The following is a 22,605-nucleotide window of genomic DNA, read 5'->3' as shown; positions in this document are numbered from 1 at the left end:
TATTAATTAGATTTTTTTTAATTCTGAAATTAATTACCTATAATTTTTAATGGTAAAATTAAAATGGGAAATTATACAATTGAATGATCTGCGAATGAAGCAATCTTATTTATACAATTAAAAATTTGAACTAACATAGATTTCATAAAATGCAAATCAAACAATAAATGTGTATTGTAATACATTACCATGATTCTTATATAAATTGCAATTTTCAAAATGTTTAAATTGCTACATAATCATTATATAATGATGTCTATATTTTCTATTTTCTTTTCTATTCATAGTTAATATAAACACTTTATGTTGAATAATCCTCATTTAAATGAAACATTTACTATATAAATCATTAAAAATGTTATAATTAAAAAATCACTGGAATCAATACATATTATAAAAAGTATTTTTAGTTATTACAATCGGTTTGAAGTAATTTCTGATGAACAATTGCATTAAGTTTTGAAATGTGTTGAAATCCAAATTTTAAATAATTTTATTTTTAGTTATATATTTGTCTTGACAATTTAAAAGGAATTATTTTTATTTTATATTTCCTAACAGTCCTATATAGCTATCATAAAGAAATAACTACAATAAAAAATAAAAGTGAATGAAAAATGGAAATATAGGCTTGATATAGTATGAAACTATGTTATATATATATATATATATATATATATATATATATATATATATATATATATATATATATATATATATATATATATATATATATATATATATATATATATATATATATATATTGCTATTTATGTGAATAAATGCTTGAAATTTTTTTTCTTCTTCTGAATAGGCAATCAGATGAAATGGAGAGAGCAATTCCTAAAGTTGGGAGATCATTGACAGATCAGGATATAAACAATATGGCTACTAGACATTTTACTGAAACACAAGTAAGTTAAAATTTAAAAAGAGGTGATAATGCACCGAACTTTAACTTAGTTATCTTATTTTTTAATTAGTTAAAAAATAACTAATTAAAAAGGAACTAAATTTATTGCTTTTATATTTATTAGTAAAGCTTTATTTTTATAAGCAGAGGTTAGTGTAAGCCAGTGGAAAATATGCAGACGAATTATTAAGGAAGCTACATATTAATCTGTTCTACTAATAAAATTGAATATGTGTGTATGTCTCTCTTTTTCTCTCTCTGTTTTGTGTGTATGCATGTGCTGGTACTCTACAGGCCAAATGTTTAACCTACAGCTTTTAGATTTTGTATATATTTATTTTGGAGTGTGAGAATATGCACCTGATATTACTTTTTTGAAATTTTAATTAGTTAAACATTAAGCTGAATTTTAACTTTTTCTTTTGCAAATATGAATTGTATACCATTTCAAAATTTAAAAAAACAACAACCATCTTTTAAATTATTTAATTCAATAGTCATGCATTTTTTTTAAAAATTCCATTATTGAAAATGTAAGAAGGATTTTGTTTAATGTCTGTATAATTTATAAGACGATTTAAAAAAATGAAATTACTGTATTGCAAAAGCTTGAAGATAGATAAACCGGACATTTACATTTTGAATAGCCTATGATGTCATGGGACTGGTCTCCATTGGAAAGATTCATGTGCATAATAAATAGAATATATGTAAGACAATTAAAATAACACGGTTTCAATGTCTGACATTTGCAGAATCATGCACATAAAGTTATATCTAAATGACTTAACTGAAATATGACCAATATTTCTGGTGAACCAGCTGGTCACTTGATTCAACTGTAAAGATTGTAAATAATATTTATGAAATAAGTTAAGAATTATGAGTATTGCAATGATGCTATTGATGCACTGATATAAAATTTCTATATATGATAATTAACTGATATACCAAGCATTTATCAAGTTAAAAATATTTAAAAAAAATATTACTTAGAAGGACTTAACTGATCACAATGTATATGTAAAACATTCTTTGAATTAAAGCGACACAGACATAGATATCTTTAATAATATAATTTATTCTCTATGATATTATAAAAATATATCAATTTCTATCCAGTATCAAAAATCCCCTATTAGTTTGTGGCCAGGGTAGATGTATTCTGAAAAAGAAAACATAAAGTATTAAAAGAGGAGTGCAAAAATGAATTGTGAGCATATATAGCTTCTGAAAGGAATTTCCTCTGAATTCTAACAGACCTTGCATTTATTTTATGCATAAGCAGAGAGTATAAGAACTAAAAGCTGCACAGCTCAGAAATTAAAAGGAAACCTGAGTACAAAAGATTAAGAAAAAATAATTATTTATAGAATGTGCATAAATTGAAATTATACTTATGTATGTTTCTCTTATATATTTGAAAATAAGATAATGGTCAAATATAACTATAATCTTTTACATTCATTATATTCACTTAAATTTTTTTTTAATTATGAGCTGATTTTTCAGTTAATAGAAGATATATTTATCGAAAAAATATAGGATCCATTATGCTTCATCAATAATTCTAAATATTATTCCAATTTAGATTTAATGAAAATGTTTTTTTAATGCAGGAGGATTAAAATATTGGAAGTATTTAAATGATTATATTTTATTTGTTTTAAATGTTTAATTTTGGCTTTCTATAAAGATACTAGTAGTTAGAAATTGACTTTGCCAATAATTTTTCTTTTTAAATGATTTTCTTTTACAAAAACATGCTTTCTAACAGCATAATTTTATATAAGATATTAGTTTTGAGTTCTATTATAATTTAATCCAGATTTTAATTTGCATTTTGGGATACACTTGAAGCAAGCAAATAAGAATTAGAAGACAATTATAATAATTATACATCATGCTTTATTCCTGTTAATAATAATTATTATTACTTAATTAATGTATATTGTTATTTTTATGAATAATATAATTTAATATATATAATGCTTATTATTGCTTTTTAGAGCATTACAGATTTTTGGGAAAACAAAATCAATAGTTTAAAAGAAACTCAAAAAAGAGAATTCTGCGAGTGGGTGTCAAAAGTTCATGAAGATTACCAAAGTGGTACAGGCTCCCCTGGTTACTTGTAAGTTTATAATTATTTACATATTATTAAAATCTTGCCGTATGCTAAATATAGTTTTGTTATAAAAAATAAAGGATGTAACTGATTTAACATTATTTATGTTTTTTTCATTAATTATATTTATGTTCAAATATTTATATATTGAGAAGTTAAGTTGATACAAAACAAAGAAACTAAAAAGAATTTTAATGAAAATGGTTTTAAATGAGATTTTATTTGTATAATTTCGCTTCCTAGCTATTTTAATATTCTATTTTGAAGTTGCATGAGGACCGTTTTTTTTTTGGAGTGAATATCCTTAGTTTCAGTCATGTTTTGATGATGAGGACAACATTTGAACTGGCAGTTCTCTTTCCAAATTTTCACAACCCCACCAACTATAGAGAATATTTGTCTTTTGACAGCAAATTTAATGAGTCTGCAGTCTTGATACTGAATTTGACTTTTTAATCTAGAATCTTTGAATCTAAAAGCTACGATTTCATTATCAGATCACAGTGGCCTGAATCTTTATTCACAGCTTTCAGAGCAGTCTTGAAAAATATACTGTCACATGAGATATTGGAAAAGGTGTGGAATATTTTATAAAATTTATACACTATAGCTTTTATTGAAATAGTAAAATAAATAAAAAGAGTAAGAAGAAGTTAAAGATTTTTCAGTGCTCCCTTGATAGTTAAATACATGCAAGTACACATGCATATGCACTCATGCACTTTATTTTATTATAAAATTATGACAAAAATGCTGAAACAAAATGATATTTTTTATGAATTTTAATATTAACATTTCAGTTACTGTTATTCATAAACAGGGGCAATTGATATTTCATTTCAGAAATCTTGAAATAGTATGATGCAAAAATCTGGTATAATTTGAAATAATTCAGAATGTGTATATAATACACATGCATATTTTAAAATTATGCAAATTTTAAAATTATACATTCATAAATACATGCAAGCATAATTTGCTCTAAGAATTTTACTTTTTTACAATATCTTTGTGATATTGTGATCAAAACAAATTTATGCAGATAAAGTACTCCTGAAAAAAAAGTACGAAATTTGTGGCAAGTATACAGAAATGATGAACAAGTATATGTTATGTTTGTATTACACTTTTGATAGATGAAGCACCATGAAAATGAATCTAAAAATTCTATTTTTGAAAATAAAAAAGTATTTGGAGCATAAGCATTCCTGCATTTAAAAGATATCTTTTATATTATTATTGATATTTTGTATTTTAAATCTTATATTAACATGAAGTATTATATCAATTTCATTTAGACAGAGAGTTCGAGCTCTGTCAGAAGCTGTGCCTATGGATAACGACTGTGATTGGACTCCTCAACCTCAGAGAATGGAAGAAAGTTTTACAATTCATTTGGGTAAAATGATTTAACATATATGACTGAATACAAATCTGTTCATCAATGAAGCTCAGCTTTTCATTCTTGTTTTTCTAGCATTTGTTTACTTAGATCCACTGTGTTTTATAATTCTCAATGTTTACATTTATGACATTCTATGCTTCATGTTGTGTAAGCAAGGAAGACAATTTGAATAGGGGACAAAGATGATTTGATATTGCGAGATTTGATTCTACTAAAGAACCATCATGTAAGCACATGGCTCATTCTAAACCTGTTGAGAACTAAATGTCCTTCTGGTAGTGTGGTACAGAAATTTGGAGATGGACTCTTGTATTATCCTTGTCATGTGTTTGCGGTTCAGAAGTATGAGATCTATCCTAAAATAGCCTAAGTGTTGCTTTAGAAAATGGTATATTAATATGACTAAATTATACTTGTGTGGAAAAGGGGGTGAGGGTTATTTTTTCTTTAAATAACCCTCACCCCCTTACCAGACAAAAATGCTTCAAATAAAATGTTGCTGGTGTGGTGCAGAAATTTGGAGATGAGTTTGCCAACTCTGGTATCATCCTTGTCGTGTGGTTGTGATTCAGAATAATGAAATCTATACTAAAATAGCATTGCTTTAGAAAATGGTATGTTAATGTAACAAAAATTTTACTTGAGGGGAAAGGGGGGGGGAGGGTTATCCGAAGTAAGAGGACCAGACAAAAATGCCTCAATTAACCCTATCAATTCTCTGTGGAGGAGTCGAAAATAAATTCTATAATTTTTTTTATAAATTTGAAAGAAGAATAAAAGACATAAAGAAAATCCACTTTAGATTCATATTTTGTTAGAAAGCAGTAATTGGGTTTTTCATTTTCAATAAGTAATATTGTAAATACAATAGAGTGAGTCTCTCTAATTTCATATCCCAACCTGACACCTATCAGATTATAGAGAATATCGATTATACAGAATTATATAAGCATCACTGAATTATACGATGATGCATTTTTCTTCAATATGTTAAATAAAAAATTATTATTATAAAATGTTGAGTAGCAACTTGTCAAAAAGACTATTCAGGAATATTGAAAGGTTGAAGATTTCATGTTTTAATGGAAAAAAGTAGTTTGTCACCACATAACGTGTCCTTCCAAGTGTGTCTTACTATTTGGGGTGTTGAAACAATTAGTGTCTGATTAGAGAAAGTCTACTATGTTATACTTGTTATTAAAATTTCAATGTTTCATACAGAGAAAGAACATTTATTGCAATTTAGGCAAATCCATACAGATTCTATGAAAGATAACCAAAATAACCAATTAAACAAAGTATATTTCTCGCTATTTTAATTTTTACTTTTTTCTTATCTGATAGATAAATAAATTTATAAAGGTAGTATAGTATCAGCAATTAATTTACTCTTGGTATTTATTTCAGGTAAATACTTGAAATAGGAATGGAATATTCATTGAGTTTGATTATGTGCATTTGTAATTTTTTGCTTCTTCTTTGGCACATTTACCTTAGTGACTTCCTGCAATTTACACATTCCTATCATTCACAACACTGTTTTTCTAATTGTTTGAAAAGTATAACATAAGGTAATACCATATTAAAAAAAAATATTAATTGTTAATGTTTCTGTTTAAGAAAATTAGTCTTAAAAAATTTAGTGCAATTATGTGACTTCATAGTCTTGAATGTGATTAAAATAATGAAATTAATGTAAATAATATAATGAAAGAAAAAAATTAATATCTAACTGTGTTCGATTTTATTTATTTAAATGATTCTAATTTTATTTAGGTTCCCAACTTAAATTGATGCATAATCTTCGGCTACTTTCTGCTGATGTTCTTGATTTATGCAGGCATAAATTAAATAAAGTTGGGTAAGAAGTTAAAAATTTTTTGTTATCCTTCTAGACTGGCTATTTTTTAGTAAACTACCTAAGTACTTTTACTCAGTTATATTACTTGTCTAAGTTCATTACTTTGTAGTTTTATTATAATTCTCTATTGTTAAAAATATGCAAAGAGAAAATATTGTAATCATAAAAAAAAATATATATCAAGATTTTGTTTAATCTTCAAGTTTCAGGCTCTAAGTTTAGGAAAACTATTTTTTGATTAATCTAACTTTAGTTATTGGCATGAAAACTGAAAAATGAATTAAGATAGATGGATGAATGTTAACTACAGAATTTTAGATTTCTATCAAATTTTGGGCTAATTCTATCTACCTACTTGCCAGTCTGACATCATGTCAATGTGATAAGTCAAAAATGCAAAAAGCTAATTGGGTTAAATTTAGCATTATCAAAATTAAAGATATGGTTAGAGTTTTAATCTAGATTCTTAGATATATATGTTTATATATGTGTCCCTGTGTTCTTAGAAGCACATAGACATTAGAATGAAATTCATTTTGTCGTCTTGTGGCGGCAAGAAATGTAAATTTGCTTTAAATTTTAGACCCGATTTGTCCAAAAAAAGATTTTCAAAATGCATACTTGAATTTTTTATTATACTGTAAAGACCAAAATGCACTACATTGTGTCAGTATATGCCACATGCCTATTGTATTATTCTGATATGTATGTGACTTACTTATAGATTTTGGTACTCTCCCATTATATAACCCAGAGATATAAACTTTTATAATGATAAATGGAAAGAATGGAGAGTATCATGTAAGTATAGGATATAATTGAGAGAAAAGCATTCTTAAAGGCTATTTGCAGTTTTCCAATTCTTTTTATCATAGTTATAAAATTAGATCTTTGTTAGATGTTTTGTACTAAGTACTTTGTTATGCATTTTGGATCAATTAAAAAAATCTGAGTACACTTTAAATTTGCATGTTTTAATTTGTGATTAACATGAATGCAGAAATCGTATGCACATTGAAATATGTGTACATGTTTAAATATATTCAATTTAAAAAGTAATTCATTTAATTTTTTGTAGATAGTGAAAATCTATTATAACATGTTTTTTTTTCATAGTTATTATTTAAGAAAATTACATATACCTTAAATGCATGATTTCCTAAGAAATTGAAAATGTAGATTTTATCCAATGTTTTTTTTATAATGATTAATAATGATTTATTATTATTTTGAAAATTTTATAGGGGTATAGTTGTACCACAACCTCAGCGTCTTCAGACAGCCATATCATTATATTCCAACAATTTGAGTGGTTTGGTCTTGCTTGTTGATAATAGAATCAATGCTTATACAGGAATTAAACGAGGTAACAGCAATTTTTTCAAAAATAGTATTTCATTAATAACTATAAAAAATTATTATATTTGTATTAACTTATTATTTAACATTAGATCAACTTGATTTTGGCTTAAAATGTGAATATGCTACTTTTTTTGTTTAAGTTTGTCAATGAATGCATGAATTAACTTTTCATGAATCCCTTAAAGTTTTCATTAAGTTATCCTTGAATATTAAAGGCCAGTTAACAGAAAAAACAAAAAAGTGAAGAATCTTTTTATTTTCACAGGTATTTGATTAATGATTGATCTCAATACCAAGTAGTATATAACCATTTCTTTAACATAGTCGCATGGAATTCAGTAATTTTAAATTTCTGATAATTAAAAAGTTATTAAAAATTTAGAACATTCTTCATAATTTGGGTAGATAATCTAATTAAGTTATTTTTACTCTGGTCATTTTATTTAAGCTTGTAATTTAAAAAAAAAGTTGCAGATTAGCATTTTGTCTTTCATCTTTATCTTAGAAAACTTTATCTTTAGAAAATTAATTACTAGGTCAGATACATATTTTTATTTTATGTTTTTAATATACCTCAAATGTTCATAAAAATGCCCATGAACCTTTCCCATTATATTTCATAATGGGAATATGAATGTTTATTGAAAAAATTAAAGATGTTTGAATCTCAGGTCTGAAATTTCATGGTATCATAATGCCTTAGGTTTGATTAATTTATCTTTATTTTATGTTTAGGATTTATATTTAATTACTTAACAGCATTAACATGCATATAAAAATGCATTTAATAATCTTGCCACACATATATGTATAAATATAGGCACTAAAAAAATAATACTGTTGAAAAAAGAAAAAAAAAAAAAAAAAAAAAAAACTTGACTCTAAACTTTTATCAGATTTAGAGAATAATCATGTAAAATAAAATTGGTTAGTATAAAAACATTTTTTTTTAATATGCCACAAAGTCATTGAGGAAAGAAAAATGAAATTTTTTTATGATTTTTTGCTAAAAATGTAATCTAAATTTTGAAAAATCCTTTCTTAGTGAGCGTTTACTGTCCAAGAAACATGACATACCAAATTTAGTAGCCTATAGTCTGCTTAGAATAATTTTTTTCATTGTGTATGTTGCAATTTGGTGATAGTATGCCAACTATAAACATTATCACGTCAAAAATATATATAAAAATCATAATGAAATATGCTTTTTTTAAATATTTTGCAGAGTTTGCATCTGTGTGTCAGATGTCAACAGAATTCCATTTTGAAGACATAGATACAGCACTGGAGATAATCCGCCAACAAGGAATGAGAGTTGCAGAATGGCGTGCCACCAATGCCTTCCAAGGAGACAGCAGTAGCCAGAGCAGCAGTGGTAAATCTAGTGGATCACCATCTGACTCTCAGGGATCTCATTCTCATACTGTGAGCATTGCATAAATTTGCATTATTATAATCTACAAACTGTATTCATTATTTAAAATGGTTATTAAAAATTCGAAGGAAAAGAATACAATAATAGTACTTAGTCACAAAGGAATAATTATTTAATGCATTAGAATATATCCTAAGAAAAAAATCATATTATACCATTAGAGAAATGTTTCTTAAACTCAGTGGTGGGTTTAAACATTATGCAGACAAAGGAAGTACAGTACACTCCCGATTGTCCGCGGAATTGGGTGGCGCGGCCGCAGCGGATAATCCGAAAAAAGCTAAAAACGGGTATAGCAAAAGAGAAAAAAGTCATTCCAACTTTGAAGAATCGTTTTATGTACAATAAAACGTAAAATAAACAGCAGGAAATATTTCACTAACGCTTAATATTTTAGTATATCACTCAAAACTAACTTAAAATGCATTTTGTTAATGAAACCAGAAAAGTACTTTGTACGTACGAGAGGCGTCAAGGATACACAGAAAAATTAATACATATGTACTGTTTTAATACTGTAATGTATTATGTAATTACAAAAGCATAACTGTAAAACTACACATTTTTGAAGAAATCAGTCATTTGTCTTTGCTTTTTGCTTTGGAAGCATTTTCTCTTTGCTTGGAAGCAAAATAAAAACTTAGTGCGGCAGGCGCGGATAATTGGGAGTCTACTGTACACAATATTAGATTCCTTTTTAATAAATTGAACAATTAAGTTTCATATTTTAACATACGTTTTTTTAACCTAACATCATGCTAATGATTTACTTTATTTTAATAGTCTTGTAAACTGCATATAATTTTATTTATGAATTTGTGGCATCCACATTTATACTGTGATTATTATGTAAGCAGATACTGAATTTTTATGAATATTGTAATAGCTAAATCTAATAAAACAGACAGAACCATAATAATACTTTATCAGGTTCCTAACACAAAATAATTCATAGAATTTATGTTTTTATAAATTTATTTATTAACTAGGCTAAAACTATCTTTTTCATCTACTTGAATGTGACCCCCTTCATCCCAGTAGCCTTAGGTAATCAGCCACTTGTTAACCCTTTAAAGGAACATTTTTTTCTAGTCATGGTATATTAAAATATTTTTAGGATTGAGTTTGATTTAAGAATATAGCTTATTAGATAAATTTAGTTTGATTAATTAATAATTAAGACACACCATTTTGAGTGAGATAAGGAACTGAAGCATCTAAGTTTCTGCCTTATTAGAACTTATTCTAACCTACATAACTTCATACAAAGATTAATGAATTTGGTGGAGTGCATATTTTGCATGGCCCTAGAAAGCCTTAAGCCAAACCTGTTAATTTAACAGGAATCATTGAAATCATTTACTCATGGAAATCTGTGATGCATGTTATTTTTATCCAATTGCAATATTGCACTTATATCAATATATACCCCATAGCAGAAATGAATGCTAATCATAATTTATGCAGAAATTAGCCTTATCTATGATGGTAAATATTGATGCAAATTAACACTATTTTAACCATATTGCTTTAATCTTGTATTCTCAAATGCAATTTTTCAAACCAGACAGTAGTGGATTAAAGTATTATGGGGTCCTGAACAGTGAACATTCTAAAGTTCTTTTTTGATAAGATGTCAATTTAATTTAATATTTTTAACATGCTTATGAATTATTTTAGGTTAAAATTTTTATTTTATTTTATTTTATTAGCGAATATGTATTTGTTTTTATTTATCTATTATAAACCAGAATGCCTGTCATCCTTGTTTGTACAAATTATTATTGAAGCAGATATTCGCTGTTATAAATAGTCGTAACCAAGTAAATATAATGAAACATGTGAATTGACTAATTATACTTCATAAAATGTTAACATTATTTTAATACTTTATTGTTCATTGATATGATATAATTTACTTTATTGTTACCTAATATTTTATCTTCACAGAATTTGTATCTTTTTATAAGCATTTATTTGGCAACAAAGAATATAAATTTTTTTTAAATGACCTGCTTTTATACCCCTCTCGACCAAGTGATCCTAGGCAAATGCCTAAATGAAAATTAGCCACCACAACCAAGCATTCCCCATGAAATACAGTCTGATTTAGCGCAGTTTTCTTATAGTTTGTGCACCTGAATTTGAATAATTGTGAATTCTCATACCTATATATTAATATTTAGTTTATATTTAATGCATTATACATGTAAATAAGCACATTTAATCATTTTCCATTTATGTCTTGATGTAGTTTGAAAACTCATAAGATGATTCTGGCATATTTTAAACATTATTGGATATTTATTTTCCTTGACAGTATCAAGAAATTGCAGTATACATATATTTGTAAACTAAATGATATTCAGTAGAATTAAATTAATATTTTGGATTTTTTGTTTAGAAAAAAAGCCTTGTCACTCTCAAAACTGGAGACTTTTACATCACTAGACATTCCAATCTGTCTGAAGTTCACCTTGTGTTTCATCTAGTGGTAGATGATACGTTACGTTCAGCAGATGTTAATTCACGTCATCCAGTTATATTGGGACTTCGAAACATTCTGAGGGTTGCACATGAGCATGATGTGTGCACAGTCACTATACCTCTCCTTCTAGTCCATGAAATGTCTGAAGTAAGAGAATTTAATTTCACAAATTTTCATTTTTGATTATTTTTTAAAAAAAGATTTAAACAGATATTTCAATAACTTTAAAGATCCTCTATTCAAAATAGAGGAATTTCTCAATTATTTACAGAATAATTTGAAATTTTTTTATAATCTGCATATAAATGTTTACATTATTTCATTAATGTTTTTTTGTTTTTTTTCATAACAAAATTATATTTGACTTTAAAAAATTAAATGACACCTCAATGATTTGGAGGGTCATTGACATCTTATATATTCAATATAAGGGAATTTTTCATAATTATTTACAAAATGATTTGAAGTTTTTACATAAATATTTACAATGTTTCCTTAATAGTTTTTTTTTTTTTTTTTTTTTTTTGTCATAATGGAATTATATTTGACTTAAAAAAGGTAAATAGACAGCTCAATGATTTAGAAAATCGTTAAATTCTTTTATGTTAAAACAGAATTCAAGTTATAACAAATTGTGTGTTATTATTTGTAACGGGATTGGAAAAAAAAAATTGGATGTGGGTGCATAAAAATTTAGAAATATATTTTTAAAATGACATTCAAGACATGTCTTAATCAAATTACTGAAGGAAAATTAAGTATGTATGCTTAAATTTTAGAATTTTAATTTTATAATTTGTTTCATAATTGCAATGCAGTTTGAGAAAGCTTTTCTTACTGTCTGTTGAGTTACCGCTTAATGGCTTTGTGAAGTTTTCCCAAAGTAAAGCATGAGATAAAGAGTATTGAATTACTGAGTTGTCATTTCAACAAATAGAAAAAGAAAAATAACTTTGACATCTGTGATGTATGATGTTATATGAAGGACAATTTTGTGGTGTCTATAGACAGCAAAAGAAAAATAAAAAGTAATATTTTTTTGAGGATTTAATGAGGAGCTTGATTTGAAATTGGAGAACTCAATTATTACAATTATTCCATTATTTTTCATTGAATATTTGCTTCTAAAATGATTAAAAAATAAATGAAATAATAAAGTGAGTAAAAAAAAAAATATTTATTGTATAATTTACTAAAGTTACCATTTGTAAAAAAAAAAAAAAAAAAAAAAAAAAAGTTATATTTTATGATCAAGTTATTTTAATTGTATCAAAACTCTAATTTCCAAATATTTGAAAATATATGGACTCCAATCAGAAAACTCAATTATCTTATGCAGATTTTAATTTAGTTACTTAAAAATGGTACATTAAAATAACACAAAGATTATTTTATATCATCAAAAAATAAAATAACCATCTAGAGATACAGCAAACAGTTTGTTGTAATTGAGAGTCCAAGTTATGATAATTTTAAAAGAATAAGAATCAAACTCTTCATTGATTATTTTTTTATTTTTAAACATTGGTGGCAAAATTGAGCTATCACATATAATTGGGAAATTACATGACTTAAATAATTTGTGTCAGGGAAATTGGAATAATTTTACTTTAAGGGACAAAAATGGAGACTAACAAAAATTATTTATGAAAGGAAAAGGCTGAACAGAATTCCTTATGGAAAAGAAAGTTAACAATTTTAGTATATGGAAAATAAAGATTGACAAAAATTCATTATAGAAAGGAATGGTAGAAAAAAATTCAGTGTATTTTTTGCAAGGGATAATTTGTTCTTTGATTTAAAATTATCTATAGAAGACTTCAAATTATTGAGATTATAATCATTAATTTAAATTTCGGTTTTAAAACTTAAACTGAATACAAGAATCTTTTGTAAATGAAATAGTAAATTTTAGTCAAGTGCTAATAGAAATAAAGGGATTTGTCAAATGTCATGCCTTTGGAGGATGAGTTAGCTAAAAACTCTGGATGAATTTTGGTTTGGAATTTAAATATTATATCATTCAATATAAAGTCTGAGTATTCTTGTTTTAAATTTTTTGTCTTTCTTTAGAAATGACAATTTAGGTATCTAACATCCATAAAATTTAAAAGTTGCTAGATGTCAAGCAGATTTGATTTGTAATGTAAAAATAAAGAAGACACCTAACACCTTAGTAATATAATTTCATTGTTCTAATAAAAAAACAATAATTGATAATTATACATAAATATGAAAAAACTATTGGCTAGTTATATATTGCCCATATAGATGAGATATTATCCTTCAAGCATTATCTTTGATATTATTGTCACAAATTAACTAATGAAAGTTATAGAAAAAATTTCATGAAAATTGGCAAAGTGTTTAAAAAGTACATATATATTATTTGCTGTACACTTTACTTGTATAACAACACTAGAAGTTTTGTTTCTTTGCAATGGGGTCTTATCTATCCATAATGTCAAGAAACACTGAAATCAAAAAACTAATTCCTAAAATCGGTTTGAAACAAATAGTTATCCAATAACAGAAATAAATTGGACATGACACAGGCTGGGAACAAAAAAAAGTTGAACTTCATAAAATAATAAATTTGCCAAACATAAATGCCTAGAAATAAAATAAGTATGATTAAAAGAACAATAAAATAATAAATTCCAATAAAATTTGTTGCTGAAATCCACATTTCTGTGGCAATGTAATGCTAATCACAAAATAAAAGTTAGCAATAACTTCTGACTAATCATTAATATAGGATTGAAACAAATGGTGATCTACTAACAGAAAAAAAATGTTGAACAGAAGAAAGAAATAACTCAGCATTATCCATAAATGCATTCATAAAATCTGCAGAATAAAATTCAATCTCAAACAATAAAAACTAATTATTATTCATTCTCACATAAAACAGGAGTTGGGTAAATGCCAAAAAAGCATGGCAGAAATTACTGGAAAACTCTTTAAATAGATTATTATTGTAATTGAATTTATTTTTATTTGGTATTAATTTATGTTTTATATGCAATATTTTAGAAATATGTTTTATTTGCAATATTTTAAAAAGTTTCCAGGGAAAATGGGGTTAGATAAATAAGTTTGAAAAGCTCTTTTACTATAAGGGGGGGAAAAAAGGAAAAGGGGGAAAAAGACATTTGAAATTTTATTAAAGTTAATGCAATTTATTTATTTTTATAATTTAATTCATTAATTAGTATAGAATTCGCAATGTACTTATTGACTACTTAGACTTTGCATAAAATGTATTGCTTTATTTATTTTTATAATTTAATTCATTAATTAGTATAGAATTCGCAATGTACTTATTGACTACTTAGACTTTGCATAAAATGTATTGCTTTATTATTGAATGTGGTGTTATATCTTGTTCTGGTGAATATAATATATGTAAATTTAAATACAAAAGAGTATATATATATAGGAAAAATTTATATGAACTAACATGTTAAAATTTTTATATAACAATTTAAATAATAATAAAAACTTATGTGTAGCTGACTCCTATTAAATACAAATGCTTAAATTTTTTTTTAAAGTATGAATCTATAAATGTAGATTAAATGTAGAATGTAAAATTATTTGAATATTCAATGTCTCTTTAAAGGCTATTCTCATAATACCATATCAATTTCTCAATTATTGAAATCAGAATTTTGTATAACAATATTTATAGAATGGTGATGAAATAACATGACATTCACTTTGAGGTTTTGTATAACCTATTTGATTAAAATATTTATATCATTACCAGTTATTCAATATGATTAAATAATATTTCTCATTATTTTTAAATGCAATGATAATACTTTTTACTAATATTATATATACTGATTTTTTTTAATTCTAAGAAACTAATGTATATAAATATTAATGTAAGTGCCTATGTTTTAGTATTAATTTAAATCTAATAAATATCTGTTAATTAATTGGAAATAGGAGATGACAATTCAGTGGTGCCTAAAAAGAGCAGAACTAATGTTCAAGTGCATAAAAGGTTTCATGATTGAAATGGCTTCTCTGGTTGGTGATGAGACAAGAACTGTACAATTTTTAGTGCCAAAAGTAAGACATTGAATATTAATATTATAAAAGTAAGACATTAAATATTAATAACATTATAAAACATAAAATAGACTAAAGTTTAAAATTTGATGAATATAATAAAAATCATTTCTATTTTCTCTAACATTTTAACTATTAATTGCATCATTCACAGAGCAATTAAAACTACAGGAGTTTCATTTCATGCAATTTTAATTGCTTTAGTACAAAAAGAAGCTGGATGAAAATATACTGCTCAAAATTAAATTTGAGCTCACAAATATGAATAGCATTTCTTATACAACATGTATTATATTACTGAATATGCAAAATCAGCCCAGACATCTTTATGCCTATATTCAAATTTTTATTAATGTTGTACTCTGATTTCTTCTAATAGCAGTACTTCAAGATTTTCATATAATATATACTGAATTTTTATTCATTATTTAATGAAAAAAAAATGTGATGTAAAAGCTACAGATTTTTTCCTATTTAGATATTTGCAACTTCACTTATTCACAAACGCAAAAAAAGGTTAATTTTGATTTTATAGAACCATCATATGAAAATTATTAGAAAAATTATTATTAAACAAACTAGTTTTTCTCCATGCATCTAAATTTTGTTATTAGTGAGCTTAATACTTTTAAATTTATGTGCAATTGATTCCATTTGCTCCATCTTCAGAAAAATTCTATCTATGAATATATGATTGGACTTTTCATGCTATTTACACATTGTTTTATCAATCATATAATCACTTATTTTTTTGCAGGGTATATCTGAAGAATTATTTTCAAGCTTGTCTAATTTGCTATCAGCGACATTTAGAGTGTCTAATCCAGTTATACTAAAATAAAAACTAATGGAAAATATCAAAAAAAAAAAAAAATCATTCCTTTTAATACTTGTGTGAAAGGAAATATTTATTCATTTACAAAGTGAAACATTATACAAATAATCAGGCAGAAAATTATAAAATGATGGGAACATTTAACCCCAAGCAGGACTAGTGGAATAATATAACACCAGTTTCCCATTGATATTGAAGCACTGAAAGAAAAAAATATCAATTATTTATTGTTATTTCAATTAAAAAAACAATTTGATATAAATTTGTATATATTTCTTAGCTGCAATAAACTTTTTGTAAGCAAAAATTGTTTATTCAATTTCATGCTTATTTTAAATTTCTACAAATGTACTTCACTGAAAGCGAATAAATTTTTTCTATTTAAAACATTAATGTAAATATAATTTCAGTTATGTCTACAGATTTATTTTATTATAAAAAAAATCAAATCTTTCATTAAACATATATTATAAATTTTAATTCCCATATTTATTAGAGAAAAAGTGAAGTTTATGACTATCAATATGCTATTTTTATATGTGTACATTTAATTGAAAGAATTTTAAAAAGTATCAGGTTTTTTGGAGTATTTAAAGAGAACTAAGAAAAATGTTATATCTCTGCATTTTTGGCATTAATTATGACTTAATGTGAGGTAACCTAAGTTATAGGCATATTTGGAATTACGATAAAACTGAATATATCTAATATATAATCAGCAAAAAAGTGGAATGCTAAATTCAACAAAGTTATAACATTTACAACACAGATGAATTGGTAGCAATAAAAATATTTTGGAAAGTAGGCTTTATTTTTGAATAATAATATATTACTTAGCATATTAATATATACTAATAATATATTAATATAGTATATTAATCAATTATTTAGTAACAAAAATGACATTTTTCATTGATTTTTATGTATCAAAAATTACCACTCTGAATCTAAAATTCCAAGTATGAAAATAAATCTAACAAAATATTGCTTGATTATAATGAAAGACAGTGTTCTTTAAAATTTTGAACAAATTCATTATACAATTACAATTATTAAATAGAATGGAACAAAAAAATTACCTCATAAACATTTCCAACTTCTGAATCAGGACTTGGTGCAAAGGACTGATTCACATAAAGAAACTAAAAATAAAATGAAATGTGTTATTTCAAAATTGTATTTTCAAGCTAGTTTTTTTATTTATTTATTTTTAACATTAATCTATTCAGGAATAGAATTTTAAGGAATATTTTTCAAATAATATTTTGCTGCATCTTTTTTGGACTAATTTGAAGATTTTTTTGTTTAATAGCAAATTTAACAGCATTTAGTAAAATAATCAGTTTTGTCTGAAAAATTACTCATCATAAATCACATTTTATATTATATCCTCAAGATATAAACTCATTTCAAAGTAGTAATGAAAAATAAAAAACTAAACAATAAAGAAATTAATATTGGAGAGTGCGTCTTCTGTTTGTTGCAGACAGGGTAAAAATTCTTTTCATAGAATACAGGAATTATTGATATTTTGAAAAGGCAAACTAAAACTGTACTTGCTACAAATCAAAAATTTTGTGAAAGTAAAAATGTTTCCAAAAATAATAAACAATTAGATGAATTTTTAATAGGTATTTTGATATTATCTTAATTTCTCTGTCTCTTTCACAAAAATGATTTCTCATGAATTTGTGAAATCATTTATTTATTACAAAAGTGCTTTCATGCTAATAATTATTAATTTTTTTTAGTAACAACATGCATATTTAGAACTTTTAATAGTAAACCTTTTTTTATTGTAGAACATACTTAAATAAATAAAGATATAAAAGATGGTTAGTGCATTTTTAGATAAGATAAAAGCAAACAACAATAAAAGAAAAAAAAAACTGTCTGGATTTGGAAAAGAAACTTCTAAACTACTGAGAAGACTAGATAATAGATTAATAATTAAGACTCTTTATTACAGTGTTTATTATTTTTGAAATATAAATAACATTAACAGATAACTAAAATCACCTACAATTAATATCATAGGATCATATTCTTATGAGACTCAATATACCAGTCTTATTTTAACTTTTACATAAATGTGTGATATGAATCTTTTCTCTATTTATTCAACTTTAAGAGGATGAAGGACTTTAATAGGTAGTTTGTAAAATATTCACTTACAGAAATGAAATTTTTTATGCATATATATTAAAGTATAAAAGTATTTAAAAGTCATATATCTTTGCAACACTCTTTAAAGCAAAATGAATTATTTTTAACAAATTCAAAAATATAATTTTTAATAATTTCAAAATATTTTAGACAACTTAATTTTTTTGTATTATTTTTTCTTTATTATCTTATATAAATTTATTTGGAACAAAACTGAATATAATTTTATAATTTCAATTAAAACTTGATTTAAAAAAAATATTTTTACAAAGAAGACAATGAAGTTTCATAAGAATTTTTTTGTTTTGTTGATATAAATTGATTTTTAACTCATTAAAAGAGCTCAAAGCATAAAACTATATACATATTTTTTAACATTTAACTGAAATCTTTCTTATTAATTTTATATAATTTTCTTAAAAATTAAGTCATCTGGATGATATTTTAATCTAATTAGAGCATTGTTTCGAGAAAAAGTAATCAAAAATATATTTATTCCTCTAAGCTCTTTACAATTATTCCTATAATTGAACAATAATTTTCTAATGCTATCTTAGTTAATATTTGCATATATTTTGTTGATAAAATGAAAAAAAAAAAAATGAACATTTCATATTTTTACCATTGTATACTTATTTCAAAGTCCACTGTCCCCTTAATGTAATACAGCTGGAATATGAACATTTTTAATATGTTTTTAAATAAGTTATGGAATTCATGTGCCATGAAGTAGAAGTAAATAAAGCTTCTTAGTATTATATATGTCAAGGTAGAATACGTACAACTGAAGCAGAAGCATCCAACTGCATTAACTGCCTGAGAAATCCCATAATTTTAGCCATAGTGCAGTTTCTCTCTACAACCCACTTCTTGTTTTTGATGATAGGTGCATTTCCAGTAGGCTTCAACCACACAGTCACTAAATTAATAACAAGTTTTAATCATACAAATTTGTATAATTAAAAATGTAAGCAAAGTGTAACATTTTGTAGCATTAATTATTATAACTGATTCTTAAAATATTATACAAATCATTATTATTTGTAGAAATAAAATCACTTCATTTTTAACCATTTCTCATTAAAGGAAAGAAATAATTACAATAAAAAAAATTTTATTAATTAATTTTATAAGCATCGAAATATATTGTGTTTAGTAATATTTATACTGCCTGCATGTATATGACTTCAAATATTGTCATAATTTATTTTTCAGCAACTTATCTTAATGTTTTCTTTAGAACTCAGTAAATAAATTTTCAAATATGTCAAGGTTTCTTTCCGCCATTATCAGCTCAAAATATAAATGCTAACGATTCTGGAACATACTCCGGAGAACATATCTTCATTCCATTTAAATGCATGAAATAAAAAAAAAAGTGGGGCGGGGCTCAGGAAAAGATTAAAAAAAAATTTAATGATGTTGTTGAATACTAATGCTAAATGATTTTTAAAAAACCCTGCTAGTAAAAAAATTGAGCTTCTACAACTTTAATTTAAATTGAAGGACTGTAAAAACTGATATACAAATATCAAACATTTTTATTCATATATAAAAACTGGTAATTTATAGAAATTGAATTAATTTTTTAAGAAAATTTCATTTACTTCATATTGATATTTGTTATTCATATACTTCTTTCATATTTTTTTAGAAAAAATCAAAACATTTTGTAAAATTTTTGAAATAAATATGGATCTAATTCAAAGATTAAATTGAATATGAGCTTTTCTCAGGAACTTTGGACTTAAAGTGCAAATAAGAATAAGACCATCTTAGTTAACTCTACAGTTTTTTGAATTAAAAAAAAAAAATGTTGACTGATTTTAAGAGCTATGGGAACTATTTAAGGAAATCGATGGGTATCAACTTTTTATCTTTATTAAATGATCAAAATTTTCTTATTCAAGAACTAGAAGAATCAGTAAATTATTAACACTAACATTAAGGATATCTAGTACTTATCTTATTTATGAACTTTTTTTTATAGTGCTGTGAGCACTTCTGAGAAGTTTTTCATTATTTCTCGAAAACACTTTTTTTTTTTTTTTTTTGCCTTCTTTAAAAACAATGCTTAAAATTAAGTAAATTATACACTAAACAAGTTAAGAAACTTAAGAAAATATGGTCATTTTGTAAAATATCATTTAAGCACAAAAAACTTGAAATTTAAAAACCGTAGAAGTTCAGCATTATATATGTAATTTATGAAATTTGTTATATTATCCAATTTCAATATCTGTCTTAATTCCAAGCAATAAATTTATAATAGTATGAAAGCAAGGGATATTATTAAATCAAAAGGTGCAATTCTGAAAGAGTAAAGTAAAAACAAAAAGCATTTTTCAAACAGTTTTGAACACTACTTTTTTAGAAATCCACAGCAATTGCTCTTAGTTTTTTTTTTTTTTTTTTTTTTTTTGTCCTTACAAAGCCTGGGTGTTCAATAAAAATTTTTAAAAAATAAATTCGGAAATGATTCAAAATTTAAGTGTTTTACATGAAATATAAACCATTAAAAGCTATGATATTGTAGGATTTCAAGCAAAATAAATAAAATTTAAAATGAAAATTCTGGAATACAATCAATTGAATCTTAGTTATATTATAAATGAAATACATAAGCTGTAATGATTTCTAAATGATTCATTATAAAAAACAAAAGTTATTTTAGTTTTCTAGCTTTCACGAAACACTTACAAATGTTTAGATAACCAAGTAATATTATGAAATAATTAACAGAAAATTCTCAGTTATTACAATAATTCCTCAAAAGATTTTCATTACTTCTATTAGAATGCTAACAGCATGAAGTTGATTTAAGTAAGGAAATAGTTTTACAAAAATCTATAATCTGAATTTGGAAAGTAGAGTTAAAAATAATACTAGCAAACATAATTGTAAATTTTTAAATACAAAAGTTATACAAAAAACAGCTTTAAAAATTGCATTTAAGTCTTATTTTCAAGTAAAAACTTTCCTTCAACAACAGAACATTTAAACATTGAATTTTCCTCTTTTCAAGTATGCATTAATTGGATTTTTCTGAAAGTGAAAACCACATAAAATATCTATGATGTGAATAAAATGACGACACAAATAAATCCAAACTACAGAAGGAAAATGTGAACCTAGTAATGACACACATTAAATCATCATGTTTAAGCAGAAACAATTAAATTAATTAATTTTCAGAAAGGGATAAAAACAATCAAAAACTTTAAATGACAGAAAATTCAGTGATCAAAAATGTAATACTGCTTTAATGCAAGTATTACATTTTATACAATGCAAGTAAATTATTGAATATAAAGGAATACAAGAGGTTATAATCTCCCTTTCATAAAATGTCAGCCTTGTAAGTGTGGTTTTTGTCAATAATACATACTGTTTCAAATGTCCTATTTAACACAAAAGAAAATTAAGTTTATTCACAGTAATCCATTTGTTGTTTTAAAACTGAAATGCACCTAACAAATAGAAGCCAATTAGAAAAGGGAATGCATTTCAAAAACTCTTAAGTTTCATTACTTTTATCATCTTTTTGACTGGATGAATTTACAAATTTTAATCATTTAAATTCCAAGCAGCGTGACTGGACTGCTCCAATTTTCTGTTAAAAAGAATTATTTCACCATGATAATTTCGATTTGTTTAAATTCCAAGAAAAGGAAAGTACTACTTTGCTTAGAATTTCTCATAAATATAATAAGCAAGCATGCAAAGATGAGCTAAAGCACTGTTTTGAGACTTCTTGATAAGATACCTTTTGAGATTCACAAGATTAAGCTGTTTCATCAGGCATTAGTTTAGAATTTACAATTTTTTTTTAATGTATACAATTTATGGAAAAGGTTATTTCAATAAGAATGAAAACTGATTAAAAATGATGCTGACTATTTTTTCAACACTAATATTTTAAAATATTC

The 22,605-nt window shown here is 24.8% G+C and overlaps 1 protein-coding gene across 2 annotated transcripts in view; it reads left to right on the top strand.

The window, feature by feature from the left end:
* Nucleotides 1-16,817, top strand: part of LOC129956971 (protein C12orf4 homolog) — a 41,853-nt gene extending 25,036 nt beyond the window's left edge. For both annotated transcript variants that reach the window (XM_056069045.1, XM_056069046.1), the window contains 9 exons: nt 815-914; nt 2,923-3,047; nt 4,340-4,440; nt 6,223-6,307; nt 7,552-7,673; nt 8,895-9,094; nt 11,509-11,739; nt 15,550-15,675; nt 16,433-16,817. In XM_056069045.1, coding sequence (XP_055925020.1) covers nt 815-914; nt 2,923-3,047; nt 4,340-4,440; nt 6,223-6,307; nt 7,552-7,673; nt 8,895-9,094; nt 11,509-11,739; nt 15,550-15,675; nt 16,433-16,516 — 1,174 coding nt within the window. In that variant the 3' untranslated portion in view covers nt 16,517-16,817. The remainder of the gene's footprint in view (nt 1-814; nt 915-2,922; nt 3,048-4,339; nt 4,441-6,222; nt 6,308-7,551; nt 7,674-8,894; nt 9,095-11,508; nt 11,740-15,549; nt 15,676-16,432) is intronic.
* The last annotated feature ends 5,788 nt before the right edge of the window (nt 16,818-22,605 follow it).

The sequence above is a fragment of the Argiope bruennichi genome, chromosome 11 (assembly GCF_947563725.1).
Source record: "Argiope bruennichi chromosome 11, qqArgBrue1.1, whole genome shotgun sequence".
Classification (NCBI taxonomy): Eukaryota; Metazoa; Arthropoda; class Arachnida; order Araneae; family Araneidae; genus Argiope; species Argiope bruennichi.
This window is presented reverse-complemented; position numbering and strand designations above follow the sequence as displayed.